Source organism: Cardiocondyla obscurior, linkage group LG15, assembly GCF_019399895.1.
Source record: "Cardiocondyla obscurior isolate alpha-2009 linkage group LG15, Cobs3.1, whole genome shotgun sequence".
NCBI lineage: Eukaryota > Metazoa > Arthropoda > Insecta > Hymenoptera > Formicidae > Cardiocondyla > Cardiocondyla obscurior.
Window position 1 is genome coordinate 527492 of NC_091878.1, and position 26129 is coordinate 553620.

At 41.0% G+C, this 26129-nt stretch overlaps 1 protein-coding gene across 2 annotated transcripts in view; it reads left to right on the forward strand.

Moving 5' to 3' along the window:
* Nucleotides 1–26129, forward strand: part of LOC139108591 (cell adhesion molecule Dscam2) — a 126267-nt gene that overhangs the window by 39541 nt on the left and 60597 nt on the right. For both annotated transcript variants that reach the window (XM_070667015.1, XM_070667016.1), the window contains 2 exons: nt 22470–22790; nt 25731–25892. In XM_070667015.1, the coding sequence (XP_070523116.1) occupies nt 22470–22790; nt 25731–25892 (483 nt within the window). The remainder of the gene's footprint in view (nt 1–22469; nt 22791–25730; nt 25893–26129) is intronic.

A 26129-nucleotide genomic window follows, 5' to 3' on the forward strand; every position in this document is an offset into this window, starting at 1 on the left:
GTAACGCGACACGAATGCGTAATCTACAACGTGTACGGATCCGCGAAGGGATAATAACCGAGCCGTCACCCAATTTATTCCGTAAAGCTCGATACGAGATTGGAATGGCTTTGCGAATGAGAAGAAAGAGAGAGAGAGAATCAGAGAGAGACGAAGAAAAAAAAAAAAAGAATTGGCAAATACTCGCACGCGATGCACGTAGTTTTTTTTTGCAGGATGACCTCGGTGCACCTCTTTTTCGCACACCTGAAACACTCTTTTTGCCCACTTAGAGATAGTGTTTTAAATGAATCCGTAATGACAGTTTTACATGTCTTTATCGTTCACGCGGAAATAATTACGATCGACTTCGACGGCAGGCAGGCATCCTTAGACATATAATGACAGAGCAATGACCAACGCGTTGCCTCGAATTGAATTTAAATGTTATTTCGAAGCAAAACGGAAAAATACGTTCACCCAACTTGCGTATCTGTTGAAATGGATTCGATACAGCGGCTACGAATTTTCTCGCGGAATTCAATCAACCAATCGACTTTATTTTGACACGATTTTACCGCAGGCTAGTGAATCTATTTTTCAAACGTTAACTTTATAATGCACGTTTATCTCTATCGCCCAATGCGAAACGTAATGATTGGAAAAGAGAACGCAGCGTGCGCGTGTCATGTGATCTTACGAGCCCTGTCAAATCTCGTTTAACAATCGCTATCGACCAGAACACGCGGAATGTATCGCTCGAGTGAGAAATGTACACGCGAATGCGAGATGCATCCATACATTGAGATAACCGTGGTTTTCTGTGCGTAAAGGCTTTAATACATACGTACATAGGGGGTACATGCTCCCTCAGATACACCCGTACATAAATACCCGCGCCGGCCGATATGTAGGTGCATTATTTCGCCGGGGCATCGGGCACCGTTTCTGTTCCAGACACGAAATTAAAGCGATCGATCGCCGGTTCGTGGGATTTGCCCTACGATGGAAGATACGCCAAATTCGGCACGAATTGACGAACAATCGACAATTTATCCGCAAATCTCGATGTAAATTGATTCCATTTTGCAAAAAAAAAAATTGCAAAGGACCGTTTCATGTAATATGCATTTTTCCAATTACTTGTGAGAATCTACTTTCTTTTTTAATTTTTTTTTATAAAACTCTCGCTGAGATTATTTTATTCAAAATAATTGAAATATCTTTGTTTGAAAAACGTTTAGATATCTAGCTTTTCTAGCTCGTTATTAGATAATAATAATTATTTGGTATCTGGTACGTTTTGAGTGTTACATTTCTCGCTGAGTGCTGGACAGTTTTGCTAGACAGCCACGAGATAAACCACGCGTTAGCTAGCTAATTATTAGATAACGGTGGGAATCAATTTCCACTCGGGTGAAAAAAATCGACGTTAAAAAAATTTATCTACTCTTTATTATTAATTAATTAATTAATTAATTAATAACGTTACACATATTATTTATTCAAGAAATTATAATATATTACGCGTTTGATTACAAAGACTTTAAATTTATTTTTTACGTTTTATGATTATTTATGACTAAAAATCGTTTATTAAAAAACACAATTAACAAAAATTACGTTAAATATTAATTTATTGGAAAATTTAACAAACTGATTTAGTTATTTTAAATAATTATTTTTAAATGCACAAGAAAGCAAACTGATTTTAAATTAACATAGATTCATGTCTTATAATAATAAGATAAAATATACATCGCGTAATGTATTCCGCAAGAATTACACGTTTCTAGTGCATTCGGCTTGAAAATGATCAGCTCCCGGTATTACCGTGATACATTTGTACGTGGAAATCAATACAGTTTTCCAGAGGAATAAATTTCCGACGGGAGATACACAACGAAATAGGGAAAACGAGGTGGAGAGAGAGATCCCGCCGTCGAAAGTCCGATTATATGAGATTCGCGCGGAATGGCAACAATAATTGATGACGCATAACATTATGCACTCGTTGTACCGCATCATGTCACACGAAAATTCAAAATTTAACTGAGAATCACGCGTATAAACCGCCGACATGTTACCGTTCTGGTCCTTTAAAAGGAAATAATCATCTCGCTTTATAATTAAAGCTACATGGACATTTGTAAGCTATTTCAAGCTATTTCATCTGTTACATATGAAAACCGAGTGGAATGCAAATTCATTGCTATTATTGTAACTAATTTTACATGTATATATATATATATATATATTTTTTGCAACTCGGAAAATAACTTTTATGTGTAATTAATAAAAAAAAAATATATATATATATATATTTTTTTTTTTTTATTACATATGTATATATTTCTCATTTACGTGCGGAGTAAAATTAACGTTTTTCGCTGCGACAAAAATCGACTAGGCTTGCAAAGTTTTATGCGCCGATGAGCACAAAGAGTCGCAAATTATTTCACCGCTATCGTAGATAAATTGGAAATGGAAATACATTCGGCTTGGCAACAATGGGTCGAGGAGAGATTGTAACTTATGGTGAGTGTACCGAGCCGTATCGTAACGTTCATGTAAATGAATAAAAACCATCCTGCCGCATTTTGCACATGGCGAATAAAAGAATTCGCATCGACAGCTCTCGTTAGCCATTCCTCCTGTTCGCCGGTTTTATTTAAGAACAATTGATGTTTACGCCAATTAACGTTAAAGGCAAATTAACGAGCTAAATGTATTATAACAAAAATATTGCTAACAACAATATCGCTCCTATTTTTTTCAGCCTTCGCGCTTCGCGTTTCAAAAAAATTATTAAACTAAACATTAAAAGATAAAAATAAATAACTAATTTACGTCAGTGTTAATATTTTATTCCGTTATTATTACAATTGTTAATAAAATATAGCCCGTTGTTATCCGTGGAAAAAAAATTTAACTAGATAGAAAAATATCGTGTCCGACCAACCTGGCAGCTACGTTCAATTCCGATGACGAGCAACGAAGTCTAGTCTCGTTCTATCATTCGCGACGACGTTTGAATTCACGCCGCGTTTTTCAATGTGGAGCATTTAGTGACCGGTAGGTTATTGTTTCTCGGTCGCCGGCTCGACGGCTCGGGCTGTGCCCTTATCGCGGTAATAGGGTTTCGGCGTGACGCTGAATTTTCATGAAACCACCGCGGAGCGTGTCCGGGGTGGAATAACGCGCGCGACGCCGGCTCTATCGAGTGAGGCGAGAATAAATTTTCACAACTCGCGGACACAGAGAGAACGACGCGGCTCTAGCGCAATATGCGGACGTTTCCTCCGAATATGAGAGCACCGAGCCGGCAAAACGGACGATTGAACTAAAATGAATTCGTGATCCAACCGGAATACATGGCCGCGGCCATTCAAAGTCTTGGCGAATTAATCGAGGCCTGTATATGCGAATGTCAACTAGTTTGGCGTCTTTTTGAGCCGAGAGGCGAAAGAAAAGCCGCATATATCGGAATAAAATGCAGGGATCGTACAACAGTAGGAATATCAACGATTAACATATATCTACTTCATTTTGATACTGTTATAAAAGAGAAAAATTTAATATACTTTATCCTTTATGCATTAAAAAAGAAATTACGTAAAATTGCAGACAAAAAGACATTATTACAAATTTGGTAAAAAAATTAGAAAGCAGTTATCTCAATTGTTTTAGTAACTCTAATTTAGAAAAAAATTTCTTTAGAAATATCGAAACATGCGTCACTATTTAAAATTCATTAAAGAATAAATGATTGTATTGCAGACAGATCGTATCGCGATATCGATGTCAATAATAATTAATTATTTAATGACTATCTTTCCACGTATCTGAAACTATTACGGTCGATCGTACGATAACGAAACTAATCCAATGGACAGGATAATTGGCATCGATCGTGCTGATTACGAAAGTCGGTCAATCTGGAATTTTATCACCAAGTATAATGTTGGCGCAGAATAATCAATCTGCGTTCACGTCGAATAATTATCCGCTCGCGTGTTGCCGCGATATCGATTCTTTTGAATCTCAATTAAGCGCACGGAGACGTGAAGGACCCTCTTTCGCGAGCCCCGTCATTCTGCGGTCGATGACTGGCAAAATGAGAGTCCTTTATGGCAAAGATATAAAAGTTACGGAAGAAAAAAAAAAAAAAAAAAGTTGATTCCTGTGATCGTCACCGGTAATCATCGGTATACCGACAAATTAAGGCCACTCAAAAGGAGTTACGGAGACAGGGGTAGGAGGAACAAAAGCTTCTCGCTAAAACGAGTGTCGAGCACTCTTTATGATCCGCCCAAGTTTCGCCGGTGGAAGTTTACTATTCAATCCATTGATGCACTTAGCTTTAACTTTGAGCTTTGCGAGAGCCATAAAGTTTGATTCGGTCAACGGAATAGAGTAACGTGAAATATCAGTGTTGATAGATGGAAAATAAATATGTCGTCAAGTTTGTAATTAATTGCGCGCAGGAAGGAATCCCCCGTACGTCTCGCGAGAGTTAGATTTTCCGGAAAGAGTTTTAACGGGAAAGAATAATAGCTGCGATAATTTCCTTGGGTCAGTGAGGCACATGAACGTGCTGATGAGTATGCATGCATGCGAGAGACGTGACTCAGTCCCCGGGGACTACGTTAATTCCGGGAGACCTGATTAATTGTAAACAGGACTATCGTGCAAATAGGCGCGAGATAACCCGGCCGTGCCGTTCCGCGTCCCCACCTATCCGCCGGCATGTCCTCTCTCGGTCCATAATGCATCCTGATGGTGGACGCTTCGATCGGCCCCATTCCTAGATACGGAGTTAAGTCCATGAAGCAGCGGTCGAGTGGCGTAGCAGGATCCTATCGATTTAATTACGATCGATCCATCAAGCCCAGGATGGCCCTCCGCACCGATGGTGGCACCAAACGGTCCAACGGTCGCATCGTCGCGGCTTGCCCTAAATCTCGAAAATGCACGCCTCGCGATCGCAGCGTCCGATCATTGCGCCGGCTCACGCGCGCGCCAGTTTTCGAGGCATAACGCAGCGATGACCTCTCCGATTTCCTCTGGGCGATGAAAAGCGAATATTTCGAGCGAAATGATTTTATCGTGCAAAGCATATAAAAATTGGGGATAAAAAAATATGCTATATTTTCGTTCGACCAGAGAACAAAAATATATGCGGTATATTTATATAAGATAAAACAATATTTGTATGTTTTTTTTCACTCGATGAAAGAAAATGTTTTGCACCTCTCTGCAACTCGAGATATTAGTGGAATATGTGCATTCTTAACAAATAAAGAGCGACCTCGCTGCGTTGATCCATCACGCGTCTGCTCGAGACAACGGGAGCAATCCGCGAAATAAATTCACGTTTCGTAATTACATAACAGATTTTCCCTAGCTACGGTATAACGTTCAGCTCGTCATAATACAGGGGCCTTGTTTGCAATGATAAATTGCGTAACAACGCGCTCGCGTCCCGCACCGCGTCCCCAGGAAGTTATGGATGGCCGAGTTACATCGCTCGACTGCACCGCGATGTATCGCAATCTCGCGCCGATGATAGAAAATCTCTTTATGCGTCGGGAACAAATCTGCGTTGCGTCCACTGTTTGCAATTTATTGCGGTCAATCGAAGAAACGCGATGTCTCGCACTTCTGTCATCGAAAAACTGCAGACTTTGTTCGTTCCTCGTTCCCCTGTTTCTCGACGAGAAATAGAGACGCGCTCGCGCAAGACGGTTATTAAATTGTACAACAACTAGTCGCGTTATCGAGATGATAGAAAAAAAATTGGGAGGGTGAGAAATAAAGGAAAAAGAAAAAAACGAAAAAAAGTATGAGAGATAAAGAGAGTAGGAGAACAATTTAAAGGCGATAGCATGATTTGCTTGCGCACGGCGGTTCCATCGTTCATTGAGTAGCGACTCTATCGATATCAGTTTTTATTCTCTTTTTGCCATATCTATCCGAGGGGAAACTTGTATTTTATCCCAGACATCCGTATGGAATGTCGTGGAAAGAATCTTTATCGTGCGAGGGGTGGGAAAAAAAAGGAGATTTCTTTTGTCAATTGACGTCGAATGATCCTTACTTATAACGCGAGTTTAGTACGTTTTATTGCGTTTCCATCTGGAGTTTCGAAGGATATGACATTTCGAAAAATCACATCCCCGGACGACGTTGGCTTTATTGGATGTTGGAAGAAGAAGACACCTTTGTGCTGTTTTATCACGTCGAGTGACGTATATTTATGTAAAACGGAATTCCTCTTCGCGTGCCCGCCGCTATTACTCTTTACCGTTCGACGCAATTTAGAAGCTGTCGCCCAGCCCGATTCTCAAGTTAAGTCTGACTTTCTCGCACTTGTTATTCCTTCTATTTTCACGCCTATTTGCAAGAAAATTGCCGTAAGTTCTGGTAGCATTAAATTGAAATTCGTTTTTAATAAATTAAACAATCTTTTATTGCCTTTCTATTAAAAGTCTTTAATTTAGTAATTCAATTAATTTAATAAATTTAAATATGAAAATTATAAATATTTTAAGCGCAATAGGAGACGATGTAATTTATAAACGAGATATTGCAAGCAACATCTGCTTCATCCTGATGCAATTTTTCGTAATCGATCGTTTAGCTAAAAGCATTTTTTTTTCTTAGATATTTTATCGTGCTCCCTTCTCATTTTCCGTCTTTTCATATTGATCTTCAGCTTTTCACATTTGAATTCCCGTTATCCTTTTTTCATGGCACAGCTGCACGTTCTTTGATACAACGTTTTGGCCTTTACCGCGCTCATCGCTGCGTTATTCCGCGTTACTTATTCATTCACGCGGGATAAAGTCCGACATGGTAGGTAACGAAAAAAATATCGTGCCGCACATTTTTTTATATCACGCGAACGTAGTCGAGTAACGGCGGTGGCTGAGTTTTACAAATAAGCGGCAGCATAATATCGCGCGTAGATAACAAAACCATCCTCACCTTGCGCCGCATTAAATTTGCGGTGATAAGGGAATGGGAAAGGAAAGGAAAAGAAACCGAGAAAGTGGACGGCAAGAAGGCGCACCTTACGCGGTCGCCCTTTTAATTGTACTCGGCGCAATTAACGATACGTTGTAAAGCGTAATGAACTATGTATTCACGGCACGAATGCCCGCGAATTCGCATTCACGCAACCGGTTTCCCATCCCCGCCGTTTCTCCGTATATTTTATTCCGCGCGACGATTGAAAATAATTTATAATTATCGCCACGGTTACACGACGCAAATGCCAATTAGAGTGCAAAACGCGAATGTACTTCCGGCGTGATAAAGCTTGCAAAATATCCATCATTGGATTTTTTTTCGACGGTTAGCTTTGCCGCAGAGTTGCACTCTAAATGCTCTCTTGCGATAATAACTTTAATTCGCGTGTAATATACAGTATTTTTAATACGCACGACGAAACTGCGCTCGACAAGCGCATGATTCAATAATGTCAATTTTTTTTCTTTCAATATTATTTATTTATCTATAATACCAGGCATTAATCAGACCGCAGCAATAAATGAACGAATAAATGAACGAGCATTAATTAGATAAAGAGGAAAAATTTTTTGAATTTTTTTAGTACGAGCGAAATTAAAGTTCTCTTGCTATTCGACGTTTATATGAATATTAATATCTTTTAATATTAACAAATTTTACTGGCATTTTATCTTTATCATCGTATGCGGCGTAGCTTGCACATCATCAGTTTTTATTCGAAAAGTTCTTTTTTCTAATATTTTAGTATTTTTATGTTTCAGTTCTTGATTGAATTTATTTATGACGTAAAAAAAAAAGTTATTTTCTAATAAGTCTGTCGAGGTAACGACGCATTTTTCGGAAGACTTTCTTACTTCTCCGTAGTTTCCGATGGTTTTAAGATGTCGTAAAAAAATTTCCGGTCGATTTGCATTTATGTATCAGAATTCTCGTTCGCGTTCGCTCGCGTGGCTCGATTAGAATTATCGATTTCAATAAGCGAGAGCGTCTGTGATAAAACTAGATAAGTCAGCAAAATTCTCCTCAATTTAAGAACGCATAATAACTAGCTAATCGGAAGTAATTGCCATCTGGGACGCGTCGATTTGAAATTATCAGGAATACCAATGAATGCAGAAGTTTATCTGCGCGTTTATTAAATCGACGCTTTGAAGAAAATATTTTCTTTATTTGAATAATTTTAATTTATCTTTCCATTCTTTCGTCTTTCATCCGATCCTCTCGCCGGATACCTTTAATCGTAAGTTTTTCTTCTGTTGACGGAACCGGGTCGAGAACACTTCGAATCATGCCTCAAGTATTAATGCGATTCAGTAATTATCCGCCTAATATTCGAATATAATAGTTGAGCAGTCGGACGTCTTTATTCGTACATATTCTCTTCCTCATATCTAATTCATATATGTTCAACGATCTGTTTCCTACGCTAGGATGAATTCAGCCGAGAGCGTTCAATAAATTATCTTCTCCTTCTTTAGCTCCTTCTTATTCCCTTTACAGCGGCCTTTTATCACGAGTTCATTCAGTGGTCCTGTAAGTAATGAATTTCTTTCGAGCCGAGCAACCCTTTCGCCGTCCAACTCTTTCTTTTCCCTCGCGCACGACGACATGCCCATCTTGCGGTTTTTTCGCGCGCCGCTGCTTTCGCAGATCGATTTTCCGTTGTATCGTGGCATCGAAATATTCTCGAAGAGCTTCAGGCAGTCACGGGGCATTATGCTAATTCAACGTGTTAGCAAGCGCCTCGGCTAGCGGCGAGATAAGCGAAGGATGAATGCTCCCGCGCGAAAGAGAAGATTGACAATCTTTCCTCGTTTGAAAAATCCAATTTAGAAAAGAATTTAAAATATTTATAATTTATATCGAATTGATGATGTGCGCATATTTCGCGAATGCGAGTGCAGCTGAAAAACATTAAGCGACAGGTAGAAGAACTCGTTCGGGAAGCAGGTTAGCAAAGCATTAATCGAGCGGATTAACTCCGCTAAGAGGAGGGATTAAGAAAGTTACTCTCGACAGGGAAAGAACTTAAAGCCACTATTTGCTGCTAAGCAGTTTACGAAAGAACGGTCCGACGATGTCGTCAAACGCCTTCTTATTCGTACAACGAGCGGAACTTTTTTTTTCCTCCTTCTGCTTTTTCAAAGATGTTCCTCCGCTAGAACAAAGAATTCTACGAGAGGATCGCTCGCATTGTGTGCTTTTTCATCGACCTTTAGACGATTTTCTGAAGCGTTCGGTGTATGCTATCTCCTTCTACTTGTGTCCGTCAATAAGTTTAGCAGATGTATTTCCATCTCCGGTTTCAAATCTTCTTTCTTTCTCGGGCACAATAATTAAAAGATATCTAAAGTATTAATTAAAATTTAATATCGAGGCTAATTGTAGAGTTTATCTATCTAACCGTGATAAACAAAATTAATTTTACTGTACCGACAGAATGAGTTTCATATGAGTTTTCATATGACACGATAAGACAAGGCCTCGGGCGATAAACCGAATTCCGTTTGGTTCACGAAGCTTAGCTTTGTCGCAACAGTTTTCCCGATTTATTGCGGTTGACATCGTAACGTCGTCGAACTTGTCGAAAAACTTTGGAACTCGCTTGATCGTGACGTGAAAGGCAAACGGACGGAAACGGAAGTAGGAGGGCATCATGTTATCTAACGATCATTCGAGACACTTGAAGACACTGTTAGGATACAACTTTGCTACGCACGTGTCGGTAGATTTTGCTCGTGTGCAAACATAAAGTTGTTGATTTATAAATCAGATAATTCAAAAATAATATCAAAAATTTATATCTTTGTAGAAGAGACTTCTATCCAATCTTATTTACTCTCGTTTGGCTTTCTTTATGCCAAATGAGACTTAATGTGTCAGCTGTAAAAGAAAAAAAAACTTTGAGATTTGAGGAAAAAAATTAAAGAAAATGATAAAAAGATAATATAATACAAAGTGATATATTGAAATGCATGCGAAGCGTGCGCATGATTTGTTCTATCATAAAAAGTTAGTGCGTTACGCGTGAAAAAATTAATTTGATAGCTTTTAATGTATTTATTATAACAGATTAAAAGTCCGAATTAGAATAACATAATTTGACAACAAACGGCGATAAGAAGCAAAAATGTAGAATTAAAATTGGGATTTGCGTTCATCACGAGTATACTGACCGAGAATATCTTGCCGCGAGGGAAGCTCTGGAACCGTTTAGCATAGTTTCCTAAGGGGATGTATTTCAAGATGATTGACAGACCGCGCAGATGGGCCTCTGGCAAACCGTTTATAATTACGATTTGGATTCGTGCTCTCACGCGAAGGAGAGAAAAGATTTGTCGAAATATACAGTTCTGCCGTATCGTCATTTATTTGCTTTAAATTTCGAGATATCACTAATCGATTTGATAAAATAATGCGGCTTGTACGTGCACGAACATCCGCGTGTTCGTGCATCAAACTACGGTGGTAGTTGATTGAATGAAGGGTAGAAAGCAATGGATTAATCCACCCTGGAGTTATATTTCTACCTGCACTGCCTCTGCTGTCCTCCTTTATTTTTTTTTTACTCATTTTCTTTCTCTTTTTTAACTTTCGCTTCTTCTTTTGCCTTCGTTCTCTCTTTCTCTCTCTTTCTCTCTCTCTCTCTTTGATGCAGACCCTTCAACACGGGGGGAAGCACTCGCAGTCATTTTCTCCATTTTGCGATTCGATTTCCGCCGATATTGCTGCCGTCTCGCTAGATTCTTCTATTCGGTTGAATGAAGACGCTGCCGAGGGAGACATATCCGCTCGCGCCAGAGAGAAAGAGAGAGAAAGAAACAGAAAAAGATGAAGGGAATCGGCGGAATCGAGACGGAAAATTGGTACGTTTGGTATGAGAGAGGAGGGAAAGAAGAAAGCCGGGCGTAGGATAGAGGCGAAGAACGCGCGAATGCGACGGTGCGCAGGGGTAGAGATAGATGAACGAGCGGACAGACGTATGGTGAAACCGTCGAGGCGGCGTCGACTAATTTCATCGTCGACGTCTTCTTTTTCCTCGTGTTTTTAGAACCTCGAGCGTAGCATCCGAACGAATATGCGGTGCATGCATGCAATATCTCATACATACAATCTGCTTCGCGCGGGTCGTGTAAGAGTCTTAGACGTTATCACGCTTCCGTAGCACGCCAACATTCACAGCTCGTTCTAAGTTTATCGGCGAGAAGCTCACAGCAGATTGTGTCAAACAGAATTAAGGGTAGAACAAATTTTGTTACGATGTGAAATAGTACTCGCAATTTTTTTTCGAATTAGATATGGAATAATTATTATATTACTATCAAAAATATCTTGATTTCTTTTCAATTCTCTAAATAGTAAAGTTAAACTGTAGCGCTTACATTTCGTCTGTATAGTCATATTATGCATACAAGCTATATTCTTTAATAATTAAAAAATGTTTCTTTTTATTAATATTCGATTTTGAAAATTTTTAATAATATTTTACGTCGCGGAAAGAATATAAAATTATGACATGTAGGTAATTTCTTTATTCTTCTTTAAAAAATCATCTTTTATATTAATTGTCATTAACTGTTTTCTAATCCAGGTATTGTTTGCGTCGAAAATTTGTTTTCTGCTACAACAAAACGCGACGTAATATTTTTTTTAGAATGATAGAATATAAATTTTATTATGTGCATTTTATAAGACAGTAAAATATAACATGATTATTATTTAAAAAGATGAAATATCTGCGATAAAATTTCTCAATCTGTCTCACTCGTCTTTTAAAGTCGAACATTTATTTCAAAAATCCAATGTTCGAAACCGGTATCTGTTTCGCGCATATCGCAGAATATTGGAATTTGTTATACCGAGTAACGGATAAAATGGAGTATACCTACACATTGGGTGGCTGCATACCTCTTGTAATTGCTTTAGCATGTTTGTCCTAAATTTCAGAGAAGTATCGGAATTTTAATACAGTCGTGGCATTGTTAATAAACCCACGGGGTAATCTTCTGCATGGGTTCTTTATAAGCAACATCCGCTGCAGCTTCAACCAAATTAACTGAGATTATTTTACGAAATACTCTTGCGTTTCTATTTCAAGCAGAACCAAAATTAAATTAAAAAGATAATTTTTTAAATGAGCAAATACGAAAATAAAATAAATAATGTAAAAAGCTTGTACGGCCTGACGTCAGCGTGTTAAACGACTGTCAAAAAATGTGATATCTTACAAAAACAAAAATAATTTTTCAAGTAAAACGGATTTAATTTGCTGTAAATAAAATACGTGCTGTTATTTTTTATATTTAACGGATGTAATTTTTTACATATTGCATATTGTTCATCGGTTAGATCTTGAAACTCGAGAGAAATAACTAGGTTTTACGCGGAACGGACCGATCTTTTTCCGCGACGATACAGCTTGCCGTTCACCTCGTTGTTCGTTCGGAGGACGAAAAATCGGCCAACCGCGTCGTCGGTCCTGGTATCGAAAAATTGCGGACGCACACATTTTTTCGCTCCGCGCGCGGCGTCACCGTATTGTTTTTATGAAGTGATGCAGGCTGCTGCTGGATTTGACGAGATTGGAACGAAACCCGTCACGCCGAAGTCGATGGTTCCACCGTGGATTGATCCGCCTCACGGCTCTATTCGACAGTTTACTGCTGCGTTGTCCGTGTATTTGCATGCGTATACGTGCGCGCGCGTATACATCAGTCGGGTGGGCCATTCGGACCTTCCCAATGCGACCGGGTCGCAGCGCGATTGGTATTGTGCGCCATAACCAAGGGTGAAATTAACCGATCGAGATCAAACGCTCCTAAACTCTAAGCGCACGCTGAAATCCTAATCGGTGACATCGCTGATCTGCAATGCAGGACTGCGAGTTTATACACATGTACACAGAGCGGCGGCGAGCGTGTGACGTTCCGCACGTATGCAGGTACAAAGGACGACACGGTGCGCTTTGTAGTTTGAGAAGTTTCGCGAAAGCGCAGTCCAAGTCCAAGAGTGCAATATTGGGAAAGTTGCGCGATTAAGGTTATCGGTCTCAAAAAAAAAAAAAAAAAAAAAAAAATTAAACAACCTTCCAATTGTTTTTGTATGGGAACGTAATTCATCGAAATAACATCCGCAATAACATAAATCTTTCCCGAGAAGCGCAATAAGCCGATCGAGAAAACGATGATCGTAAATTTCGGCTTGGCCTTAAGCTTCAACCCGTAGCTTTATGGAATATCGAAACTCTCTTTAACTTTGTCGTGTGAAAAACTATAATAAAGCGAGCGTTTCTCTGCGGATACGAGAAATGACGTTTCAAAGTAACGTGTGGCGCGGACGCATGAAATACGTGGAAAAACAAGGTAGTTCCGGGAGAGAAACTTTCATTTAATTGAGGCGAATTACGCGAAGGGGACTAGTGTAATCAGATTTATCAGCGTTTACATTGCGGAAAACGATATCGCGAGAGATTCATATTCCTTTACATAATATTGAATTATTCACCATGTGGAAAGTTCTATAATGTCGGAACGTACGCGGGATATATTCCCTTGAGGCGAATATCCAAGATAATCGCTTACCGCAATGTATATTGTACGATGTTTTTGCCGGTAGCCCTTTGATTGTTATTGCCGTTAGTTAAACATTAGTTTAATTCTAACTATGATCGACGATCCGTGCCTAGTTATATTGTGATCGGTGATTGCCCAACGATGCAAGTTTATCTAAAGATTACTCGAGCTGAACGGTCTAACTACTTACACGTTATACATATAGATTGCATTATCAAAATCGGAGTCAAGTAATATTTATCAAGATGAAAAGATCCCAGGCGAAGGAAATTAATATCTCAACGTAGAGATACTCGCCCGATGCATATTGCGCGGAGTTTCCTTCACCGCGAGTTGTGGGAGTACCATAATTCACTTCTGTTGCTATTAGATTTGTTGTTAGAAACATTAAACTGAGATCGAAACGATAATCAAGCAAGCTGCGTGCACCGCGAATAATCTTAACTTCGGTGTTTCAATCCTGAGAATTACGAATTACACACCTTCGCAATTGCATCTTAATTAATTAGTAAAATAATTTTTTTTTTTAATAATGTTTTTCGATCTATGACGTGAAAAATTATTATGATAATATATTGCTCGAGTTCGATAGAAAAACATTCGCAAAACTGAAGCGAGGATCGCTCAATTTACTCCTATAGTTTCTTAAGTCAACATTCCGTAGCTGCAGCTTAAATTTAAGCCGGGCCCGGTGACTATGGCATCTTAATTACAATTTAACGCCCCTTAATTTTCAAGCAGCGAGGTTTGCCGTGTCGCACAGTTTCTCCGACCGAACGCTTCTACAAACAGTTTATTGCAGATATAGAAATAATATCGCGATGTTATATAACGCTAGATAAGAAATTCTGATTACTCAGACCTTCCGCGACTTAATCCACAAGGCTGAAGCTGCGCTTAATCATCATGCTAAGATTTTATCTCGGCGTTTGTCTTTATTAAACACTAAATGTATTTTACGTATATTTTAAGGAGGAAGGGTAAACTTTATTTAATAGAAAGTATTTAATATTTTTGTAGAAATAATATTAAACTAATTTCGAAAAATCGCAAATAATTTTTAACAAGAATACCTTTGAAATACATTTTATTTAAAAAATGTTAAAACAAATGAAATCAGAATTAATTAGCATATAACTTTAATAAGTTTCTTTAAAGTACTTCCCGTCTCGCTTAAAAAAACTTTTTGCATAAATTATTCAAACAAAATCAACATATCGGAAAGCTACTTTTTGAAATCATAAAGCGGCGGCGCGCAACTTAATTTCGCGAAACGTTTATATTTGCAAAACCGTCGTCGTTCTTAAACGTTGTCGAGAACGATCCGTCTTGACCAGTATATCAGATCGAAGGGCGTCGACGACGGAGACGAAGACGAGGACGTTGACGCCGCGCGATAAGGACCGGATAAGAAAGGGCGGCCGGGAGAGAGAAGATGGATAGATAGCTAGCGCGTCTGACGACGACAGTCCCTTAATTCGTCACTGACGGTTCCGTCAGTACCGTGATAATGCCTCGGAGGCCGATGCACCTCCGTTGCAACGGAGGTGCATCTGTAATTAATCAGAGACACGACGTCGAGAATGCAGCCAGCCCGTTATCCCGCGACCACCCTAGCGGCAGCAACGTTTACACAGTCAACGCGATCCTATGCCGTGCGACTGGATGTATATCCGCTTGCACCTGCACTGCGGTGTGGACCGTTGTATCGCGCGACAGGGAAACCGGATACGTGTGCATGTACCGACGGAACGTTGATGCTCCGGAAAAGAGAGAGCCACGAGCATAATTGTACATCAGCGCATATACACGCGTAGCATACATTCTACCCTTCTCGTCGTCTCGTTTCCGCGTCAGCAATGCGCGCATCGACGACCAAATCTTTATGGCGCTGTCTTTGTAAATGTAAGAATAAATCACCGTGACGCCGCGATTTTTGCTGCTGTTATTTCGATGACGAATTATTGGTAATGATAAATCGCGATGACGAGCATGCGAATGAAACGTACGAATCCATACGATACTGGGAAAGAAAAACGCAAATATATTTCGTATTTCGAGTATTTTATTCGTGATTTACATTCGTCGAGGAGATCCATACAGGTCGTTGTATTGCGCTTTTTTTTTTCTTTTTTTTCTTTTTGTTGAGCTCATAATTATCCATAGTCTGCAAACTGCGGGCTATTAAACCCATAAGCGCAGGCGGCCGGAGATGTAAGATGCATCAGAGGACGGCGCACGTGACTACGGCGTGTAAATGATGCTGCAGCGTAATTACAATGTATATGGGGAAGAAACTTTCTCGCGCCCGGAACTCAAACTTTCGCGTTGAGCACATAATGTACAGCCTGCAGAAAATTACCCGTCTTCTTCTCCGCTCAAATTATGTGATAAATTGAGTCTAGTCGCAATTTAAAACTCAACTTTTCACTAACGAATAATAGATACGCGTACGCGTGCGTGAACATGCATATTTACACGCACGTCGATTTTAATATCTGCTGTAATCAATATTCATCGAAAGCAGTCTGAATCTTTAACTCAATATGGTAGGGAAAAAAATAAATGAGGACTGTAATTAAAATTTAAGATTTTAATTTTGACGTCGTTACATTAAACATAATTATCATTTAATTAATATTTTGCGGGATGATAAATATTAACCAGTGGCGAACTCCGTGATTAATTAACCCCTGTTTATCCAGCGCGTTTATTTATACACGAGAGCATGACGGAAGTGAGTATCTACCTCGGCTATCTCGCGTACGCCGGAGAAACGAAAAGGGAACAAGATGAAAATCCACGTGCGTCTAAATGCGAGAAAGCCGTACGCATCCGAGTGCAGCATTTACGGTGCGTCGATGTATTTATTTGAGCGGCAATTCTCGAAGCGCTCTCGCGACATCGGGCGCAGTCGTAATTATATCTCGAGGTAAATTGCACGCAATTCGCATTAAGCGTTACATTACGACGGTGACGTTTCGCAGTAAATCAGACGTCGCGACTTTCCAGCTGCAATTGCCTTTAAAACTTATATATTACGCGATAATAATTCTGTCTTAATTTTAATAACGATCCAGTTGAAGGATTTAAAATGAAAATATTAATAAGACGATCGGGTGGGAAATAATTTACGAGCATTTTGTTGACTATCATTTGGTTGATTATCTTGAAATTAATTTGCGACGATGGTCCCGTATTGAACTAACATTCTGGGAATTATCATGACGAGAACCGCGGCAAATACGGTGCGCTCTGAGACCGTGGATGGTCGGAGGCGAAGTAGAACGTAGCCGAATGAAAATGGAGCGGATAATGCGTTGCATCGCATGCCGGTTGTGTGCGAAAGCAGCTGTAACATCGCGGTATAATATACCAGCGCCACGAGGGTCGTTAGGTCAGATACATAAACGCGAGTAGTTTTCGACTAGCTTAACGGCCAGGCTGAAGATCGCCGCGAGCGCGTAATGAAAGCGCGCGGAGAAATGAGCTCCCTGCGAATTACGCGCGATATCGAGAATTGGGATCGGCGTCGATTACAGGGCAGATTAATTAGCGCTGACTTCAGCGATTATCGTTTATTCCCATTTTGAATTAATACATCTCTGGGATTAAATAACGTTGCTCGCGCATTGGTTTTGTTCGCGATGTGACGTTTGCACATTTTAACGTGCAGCGATAAAAATATGAATCCATTATTATTAATATACCATTAACGTACAATTGTGCTTTGGACCATGTTAGAAATGGAATCGCCGGCATAAACGGCGCGGGGATTCGATTATTGTTGCGCTCGTTTATTTTCTCGCTACGCAATCTCCTCGCGTAAATGTAAATGCGAGATGGCCCCGACGTTACGCGAGGGCATCGAACGCGGCGCGAAACGGGGCAGCGGGCTTGCTGACGGCGGGGTGGGTCGTGGGGGATGAGCCGGAGCGTGCGAAATTGCGTATATGTAAATGCGGTGCACATAACAATGGTGCATTATTGTATGCCGATGCGGTAGGTTGCGTTGCGCTTGGCAGACATGGCAGCGTCCAATGCGCATCTAATGCGCCGAGATGCGCGGACGCCGACGAAAATATTTCATTTCCAAACTGCACATTCACCCGCTCCGGCCTGACTTTCGAAGATAACGTAATCGCGAAAATAATCGCACGTATGCATTCGCGCTGGAAAAATATTAATTTGCTTTCCGGTTCAAAGTGTTGCCGGTACTAATTGTAATGAGCGGATTTTGATTAGTCAATTTAAAAAATATAAATCGACAGATGTTTCTTACTTGGAGAAATATCATATTACATAAAATTGTCAAAAGTATCCCTGGTGGAAATTTATTTAGCTAATCTGATTCTGCAGCTGGTGGTCAGATCGCGCAGATTAAATATATTTCTTAGGTCTGAACTATAATAGCTTGGTTCTAGACATCTAAATCTGTCTATTATCGGTCTTTTTTTCGCCGTATACTTGTTTTACTACGCAAACTGACCTATACCTACGCACGCTCGACTGCCGAACCTGCCGGGCAAACCGGTTCTCGCCGCCCGCCACCCGCGCGTCCTTCTCCTTACGAACTTGGAACGCGAACACTTGCCGGCTAGATGTCAACACACCCACGTACTCTCACTACCGCGGCGGTCAGCGGGCCCGGCGACAAGCAGTCTGGGCAGTCGAGCCGTGTTAAAAAGGTAAATACGCGCATTAAACTTAGTACGCGGCGAAAAATGTTTAGATATCTAGCTTTTTTATTGCAATGCAACGTTTTATATTGAGTTCAACTCGACGAAAATCGTAAAGAAAACCACGTTCGCGGCTAACATACATATCGAATTTATAAAGAAAAAGTAAAAATAATAAAATACTAAAATAAAGTAATTTGCGGGTTTATATTACAAGATCGATACAAGAGAAGGAAAACGCAATCGAGCAATTACATAGGGTCGCAGATGCCGGAGTTTAATCCGCCGGCTTAATTGGATTTTTATTCGTGTCGGAGAACGCGCCTCGCGCTCCGATCGCAATTTTCAGAGCGCGGAAACGAAATTTATTACGATCGAGCGAATCGCGCTCTGTCTTCGTCGGAGGCGCGAGACACGCGTAAACGTTGCTCGCGCAGAAGATCGTATTTATGCATGCTGACTGAACTAAAATATGCGACACGCGCGATCAAGTTGTTGAGACCCAAGATGGTCAAGTCGAGCGCGGAACGGCACGCGCTCTCGTATCGCGGAACGTTTCTGGTGACTCGTGACGAGGGAATGGAGACCGTCAAGCTTGGCAAACATCGCTTTGTTACGGTACCGCCATCGCTTACAAAAATGTCGCCGAGGATAACGGAAGGGAAACGTTTGTACTCCGGATATTTAGTTGCGCAAACGTTACGTCAGTTGGATTATATCATATTTCCGTGCTCGCGGCAGTTCTTTGATGTTTGCCAGCAGAAGGAAGTTATGCGCTTTCTCGGAGAGTTCTTTCGAGCTGTTTCATACGACGCGCACGTACGTGATACGCAATGCTATTTTTCTAGACAAGAAAAACACTTTTTTTTTTTTAATAGTTTAGTATTTTTTTTATTAACTTTTTATGTACACTGAAAGGCAGATATGGCAATTGCTGCGACAAGCGGCGACGGCGGCTGGCGTACGTGACTCCCCCTCACTTTCGGCCGCCGTATGAGGGGAGGTGTAGTAGGCCGCGTTCCCTCTCACAAGTCCTCTGCGACCGGTGCTTCGCAATACATGTACGTACGCGCTTTGTGTGAGATTCAACGCACCCCACGTTGAGATCACGTATGGTAGCCGCCGTCGCAACACCACAAACACTATTCCTGACGATGAATGTACATGGTAATTTTAAGTATGATGCACATGCTTTAAAGCAATTATTTAATTAGAATAACATATTAAAATGAAATTATAATAAAGAAGAATAAAATTGCGTCAAGCTTAACAACAAGCAACTTTATAACATATTAAAAACTGCACGGTTCTTTTTCATTCGTAATTAATTATAACTTTATTGAATAAAATCGTGGGAGACGCGTAAATAAGGCTCTTTTACTCCTAGCTTGCAATATAACTTATACAGAAGCTTATACATATATCATGCAAATAATTCCTTGAAGCTGCAACCGCATAGAATACCCAGATGTGAATACGCGTTTTCAACGAAGGCGAGTTAGCGCGGCGCTCGTCTAGCGATTCTCACGCAAATTCCCCGCTAACGAAGCGAAAGTTCGTTAGCATCGACCGCAGACCACCGAGTTTTCCGCGACTATCGTGCGTTATCCATAGTAGAAAGTAGCGCGCACCCGTAGCGACGGGTGTCATTCGATATCCTCGCCGAGATGCAAAAGACGAGTGGCACTCAGAAAGAAAGAGAGCGAGAGAGAGAGAAGGGAATGGGGGTTACGCGGATGGCGCGTGTATAAACGCGACATGGAGACGATGTGCCGGTGCATAGTTATAAGCCGGGGTGGCGCAGGTGCATATCGGGGCTGTAGAACGCAGGAAACGCTGTGCATAAACGTCGGCCTTGCTCGTGTGGGTGCGCGTGCACGTGTACGTGTACATGCACGTGTGATAGCATTGTATCGGGATGCCGCGCGCCATGTATCGCGACGTTCTCGCCCGGCGTTCTCTGGGCAAAACGACGTCCAGGTTATCAAACTACCGTTCATGCATAATGCACCGATCTCCGCAGGTATCTTTCGCGCTCTCTTTCCGCCGGCCGCCGTATCTCTCTCGCGGCCTTTATCTTGCTCGATCCCCTAGCACCCACCCTCGAGCGTAGTCCTCGTCGATCGCCAGAAAACAAGGTTCCGTGGGACAAAGCTGCGGAAGTGCTGGCATCAGCTGCGGCGGAGATCCTCTATCAGATTTCCTCCGCCGTGAGCGAGCGAACGATAAGAGTGAAGAAGGGAAAGGTAGGGTAGGAAAATGCAGCCGATCGTGCGAAACGAAGTAGGATACGCCTGGTCGTCTAACATGTGTTACGTGCACGCGTAGTTTTATCGATTTTCTTTTTTTCACTGAGAACAATAGTAGATTAGCGCCGGAATCGATAGCCGTGCGTCTTTGGTTTTGTAGCACTTGCAATTTGTCAGTGGATAAGTAAGAGATAAAAAATAATCAGTCGCGTATGTGAACGTGCAAATGTAAAAATGTACTAAAGTACGTATTGCAGTTAAATATCACTCACTCGGTTTATTATGGTTACAGCATCGATTATTCTTTGAGCAGTAAAATATTTATTGGAAAGCTTCTCGCAGGTATCACATTTTTAAGTATTACGGATTTCTCTTGCTTAATTCGTGAAAATTTAAATAACGTCTAATTTTATTTGAGCGCACTTCCGGATTTGTTGATGAACTGCGGATCGCGTCGCGGCGGGTTAATACCTCGTTATGTTATCTTCCAACCGGATACTCTGTCATTTGACGAGGATAGAAAGCCGAAGCTTGGAAGTGAAAGAGCGAAAAAGGACACGCGGGTGGGTTGTGCGCACCGTCGAGCGCGATATACGTTTTATTGCCGATGAAAAGACGGCTTGCTCGAATCCGTAGTCGTAACTGGAGCGATCAATCCGTTAGATCCCTCTTCCACGGCATTTTTATTCTCAATACCCGAGAGAGGAATCCTTTCGTCCGGGATTCGTCGACCCGCACTCCTGTGCCTTTTAACATAATATGAAAATCGGATAATTTTCCTCTTCCTCTTTTTACTGCGCCGACATTATCTTATTTCTCGAAAGAATCGATGTCTTTATAATTGGAGCTGCAATCCCATTTCCTATTTGTCGATACACCGAATAATTTCGAAATAAAGATTGTTTTTAACATATTAAAATATTCTTTTGGGATTATTAATTTATATTAATTCAAATTGAAAGAGACTTTTTCCGGATAGTTATTTTTCATATTCTCCTTTAATTCAATTTTTAATATCTTAATATCTTAATACATCTATCGATAAAAATAAATGCAAATAAGTTATACGTAAATTTATTTAAAACATATATGGCCTATTTATAATTAAAATTTTCATTTTTATAGTAATTTGAGATAAACTTTTAGGAAAGAATTTATATGATTAGAGTAGCTTAGAGCGAATTAAATAACTTTTTTCGAAAATTTACTGCGGATTTCTTATATCGAGTGCAAAAATTGTTCTACCAAATACGCGTGATTCGATATTCGATGCAAACGATGGGGAAGAACCGAATCGACGTTATTACTGTGTCTCGAATGGATGGTTTTCTTTAGCTTATGCTTTTTAAAATGGTGGCATCGTCTCAGCATTTTCCACCGTATACTACGCATCACATTTTCTACGTCGCGCGTTGCATTCCTTTTGCGTATTTTACAGTCTAAACTCCTTACTCTGAATACATCGTGAATGTTACGTAAACCACCATATCTCGACTTGGTGGCGGTACATTTCTCGTCTTCTCAGCCGCGTAAAAATTGGCAGAGATTTATGGGAAATTGTTTCCCCGCCGTACCTCGCAAATGTGCCTCGCCACTGTTTTGAAAACTATGCGAGATTACTCCCGCAGCGAAAGAAAGATTTAGATGCGCATTCCTCCGTGAAAGTAAGATTTTGCGACTCAAAGTAGACGGCAAACTTGAAAAGTTAAAATGTAGTAAATGTATCCTAGTCTTTAAGTGCCAGATTGAAGTTTCGAAGAAGTAAAACTCGTCCGAATTTAAAATTAAATGCTCCCGTTTGCATTGAGCTCGTTGCGAAATCTTGAGCGCGTTTTAGCATTTCCGCCCGAGCTCCGATTCGTCGCGAAATAAAGCCAGAAAACTAAAGATCTCGTTCGTCTTTGACTCGCACAGAAGTTCGCTTCCACAATGACGTTTTCCTATTTTTGTTGCAGGACGAGGAGTGGTGCTGGACAGCCAAGGGCCGGTGTTAGTTTCGGAGCCGCGCTCGAGCGTCGAGTTCTCGAACGACACCGGGGCGATGATCCACTGCTCGGCTCACGGCAGTCCCTCGCCTAGGATCGACTGGCTAATGGGTGACGGCTCGCCGGTCCTGCCGATACCGAACATCCGTGAGATGCTGGTGAATGGCTCAATGTACTTCCTGCCGTTTGGCGCGGAAAGCTACCGGCACGACGTACACTCGGCTGTCTATCGGTGCCAGGCGTCGAACAGCGTCGGCAAGGTGCTCGGCCGTGAAATCACGGTAAAGGCAGGTAAGAGAGAAAGCACGCCTCCTTTATTTCTCGTCGTACCCCCTCGGTCTCTCGCTTTCTTCCGCCCGATTGAACCTTCACCGTCCCTTATAACCGTACGTACGGCAGCGGAAAAAAGACGAGACAAGCTCCAGCCACGCGACGATGTCGTAACATGCAACTTTCCCGGTTTCACGTGTGACCTTGGATTTCCGCTCGAATCAAAAATCGCAAGTTTCCATCGTCGTGTATCTATAAACGCTGCGCTTGTCAACGTAACTTACAATTAGACGGACATTAAAATTATTAATTTTTACTAGATTTTAATTATCGCTCGGATATTAATTTAGTTACAGAGTATACAATTTTGCTAAAAATAAAAATTGAACGGTCATTCAGATATAATTATTTGGACAATTATCCGATTAATTTTGCGTTACTGCTTCAATAGGCGCGCAAGGTATTAAAAGACGTGGTAAAAATAACGATATCCAGAGGGATTCTCAACGTGTTAAAATTACACGTGACTTCTGAAAAATTGCGGCGTGCACATAACTTCTCCGAAGTACTGAAGTTTCACGCGCCATAAACATGCTGCAATTTTAAAATCCCGGATTCATTTCAGCGGTAAATCTCGCGAGAGTTTCAAGATGTGTCGATGTTAGCTGGATGGTTCTTTTTTCTGGGACGCGTCTGCGTCAAATGTTAAATTGACAAGTTTGTCGAAATCTTGAATTACTTTACAAGATTTTTTTTCTCTAAACAGTAGAATTTGATATTAAATTAACGATTTATGTACTGCACATTACCGCTGATATGCGTATCCGTATTAGTATTGATTGCAGCTGAAGGAAAAGTATTGAGCTTGGTTAAAATTGTTAGAAACAACACGTACCGTTCAAATTCTCTCAACGTCGACCGATATTTCTGCGATTTTCAAGCACGACGACAATCGATCGGCACGTTTCGCCGTCGTAAAAATTTGTTATCTGCAATCTTATTGAGTGCTTACTTCTCGGACGTATTTAACGTCAATGTCCGAGACGGCGAAGCGGTAATTCGCTGCGCGGCTGAAGGCTGGGCGATCAATTTTGCACGTTTCGAATGCCTCGCGAGGTACATGCCGGCGAAAAATCAACAGTCTTTGGCATTATCAGATCGTGCCGTCCTTCTTGAGGCTCCCGCTTCCGCCGAGTTAAATGTAATCGACCGTTCTCGGGAATGACGTTTTAAAACCGACGACTTCGAGCGCCGGAGGGTGGTAAGAGTGATCGTGTGCTTGGGCAAAGCCATGCCAACTACATTTATCGCGAGCGAGAGTTCTCTTCTTTTCCTTCATCTGCCGTCGCCGCTGCGGTAAATGGATGGTACTAAACTCACGCCCGCTTACAGCTAACAACCTACGCCAAGATCAAAACTCGCGACTTTGTCGTCAAAGTACGTAAGATGCATTATGCACGGATACGGTTGGCTCTGAAAACGACGCGAAAAGTAAAGGCTGCGAGTCGGAAAGAAGGTGTAAAAAATTTGCTGATACATTAAAACCGTCAACAGTTATAATTTTATGTTAATTAACGAAATGCAAAACACAGTCTCTTTTCTCTCTCTTTTTTTTCTTTTCTCTGTAAACGTGTAAAAAAAAAAAGTTAATATTTTCCCGTCGTTAATTGCACCTAATGAGACACGCATTTGCAATTTTTACAACTGCGTGCAATATTTCATAACCACCGCGCGGTTTTTTGATAGTTTTACGGTGTAATTTTTCTTAATTAGCCGTGCGAAATTTATCACCAAGCGTAAGTAGAAACAGACCGCCGTATATTCCGGTCAGACGCGATACGAAAACTTCCGACCGGCGGAAATACGCGCCGAGAGATATCCGCAAACGAATTTTGCGGATGAAAGATCAGTAATTTCACGAAGTATGTATCGAACGATCGGCACGGTTCTCGGTCACCCTTTGACAAACGATCGCTCGATCTCTTCGGTTCAACGTTAAGAATCGCACCAAGAGAGTCTTGCGAAAAATCACTTATCGCATTTAGCGAATCGGAAATTTTTTATCCGCCGGAAGAAAATTTCGTTCTGAAATGAGGATTGAAAGAAGTAAATTATCCGTTAAAAAGTTATCACGAAAGCCGTCGAAGATGTCGTAATGTTTGCTCGATAACAGAAAAAAAATATATATATAAATGATAAGTGTAATGTAAATTTAATATTTATTTTATTTGCTCTTAAAGTTAGCAGTTTTGGAAACGGGAAAAATTTTTTGAAAGGAAAATCGATTTCAGCTTTATCGAATGCGCTTGCCACGCGATACATATATACGCCGCGGTGTTATTAATCATGCGGACAGCAGAAACGGTCGTCTTCCGATCCCAGAAACTCGGGAGAGGAATATTCATCACTCGAATCCGACATCGGTTATAGAACAGGTCCGATATATCGTCGCGCGACACGTACCACTCCTCTTATCTCCTTAAACCGTCATATCCGAGTCTCTGCCTCCTCGTCTTCATCTTTGCCCCTTTCGCGCAGAGATTAACATGCATCGCGATCGTCGACGCGATGAGATATCCGTCGCGACGAAGAGTAAATTTCATCGGAGGTTAGATCCTCTCGGTATCGCCGAAATTGTTGGGATCGAAACGATGAATTCCGAACGGATAAACGTCGCAACGCCCAAAGAGAGGAGAATCTCTCTTCCGAGATCGTTTCTCTCCATTTTCCCGGCGGTGTTATTCTTGCGAATACGACATCCCGTTTCACGACGATATAACCTTTTCTCTCCCGCTCCTTCTCCCTCCCCTTTCCCCGTTTTTTCTTCTTTCTTCTCTATATTTTTTCATTGTTCCAAAGTCTTTCTCGTAGAGAGCGATTTCTCACTCTTTCACTTCTATTTTCTACTTTCCGCCCGGCATTTTTTCCACGCTCAAGCGGCCGTAACTTTTTCTTTTTCAGTGGTACGTCAAAAGTATGAAGTACAAGTGCGAGACGCCTACGTTCTGGCGGGTAACACAGGTGTGCTTAGATGCGAGATACCGGCTTTTGTCAAGGAGTACGTCGCGGTCACGTCTTGGTTAAAGGATTCAACATTCAACATTTATCCATCTGCGGAGAGCGGTGAGTACGATATAAGTTAATTTTCCGACTTCCACCAAGTAAAACTTACGTCAAGTTAACTATCCAAGCTGTACGCATTTCGATCAGCAACAATTGTCGTACTCTCATTATCAGTGCGATATCTCGGAAATAAAATATAATTTTTTATTGCATTGTCTTTGTGCAAGTTATCAACTTTAATAAAATACTGCGTTAGATAGAAATTTAATTAACACATATGGACAATTTTTTTTTATA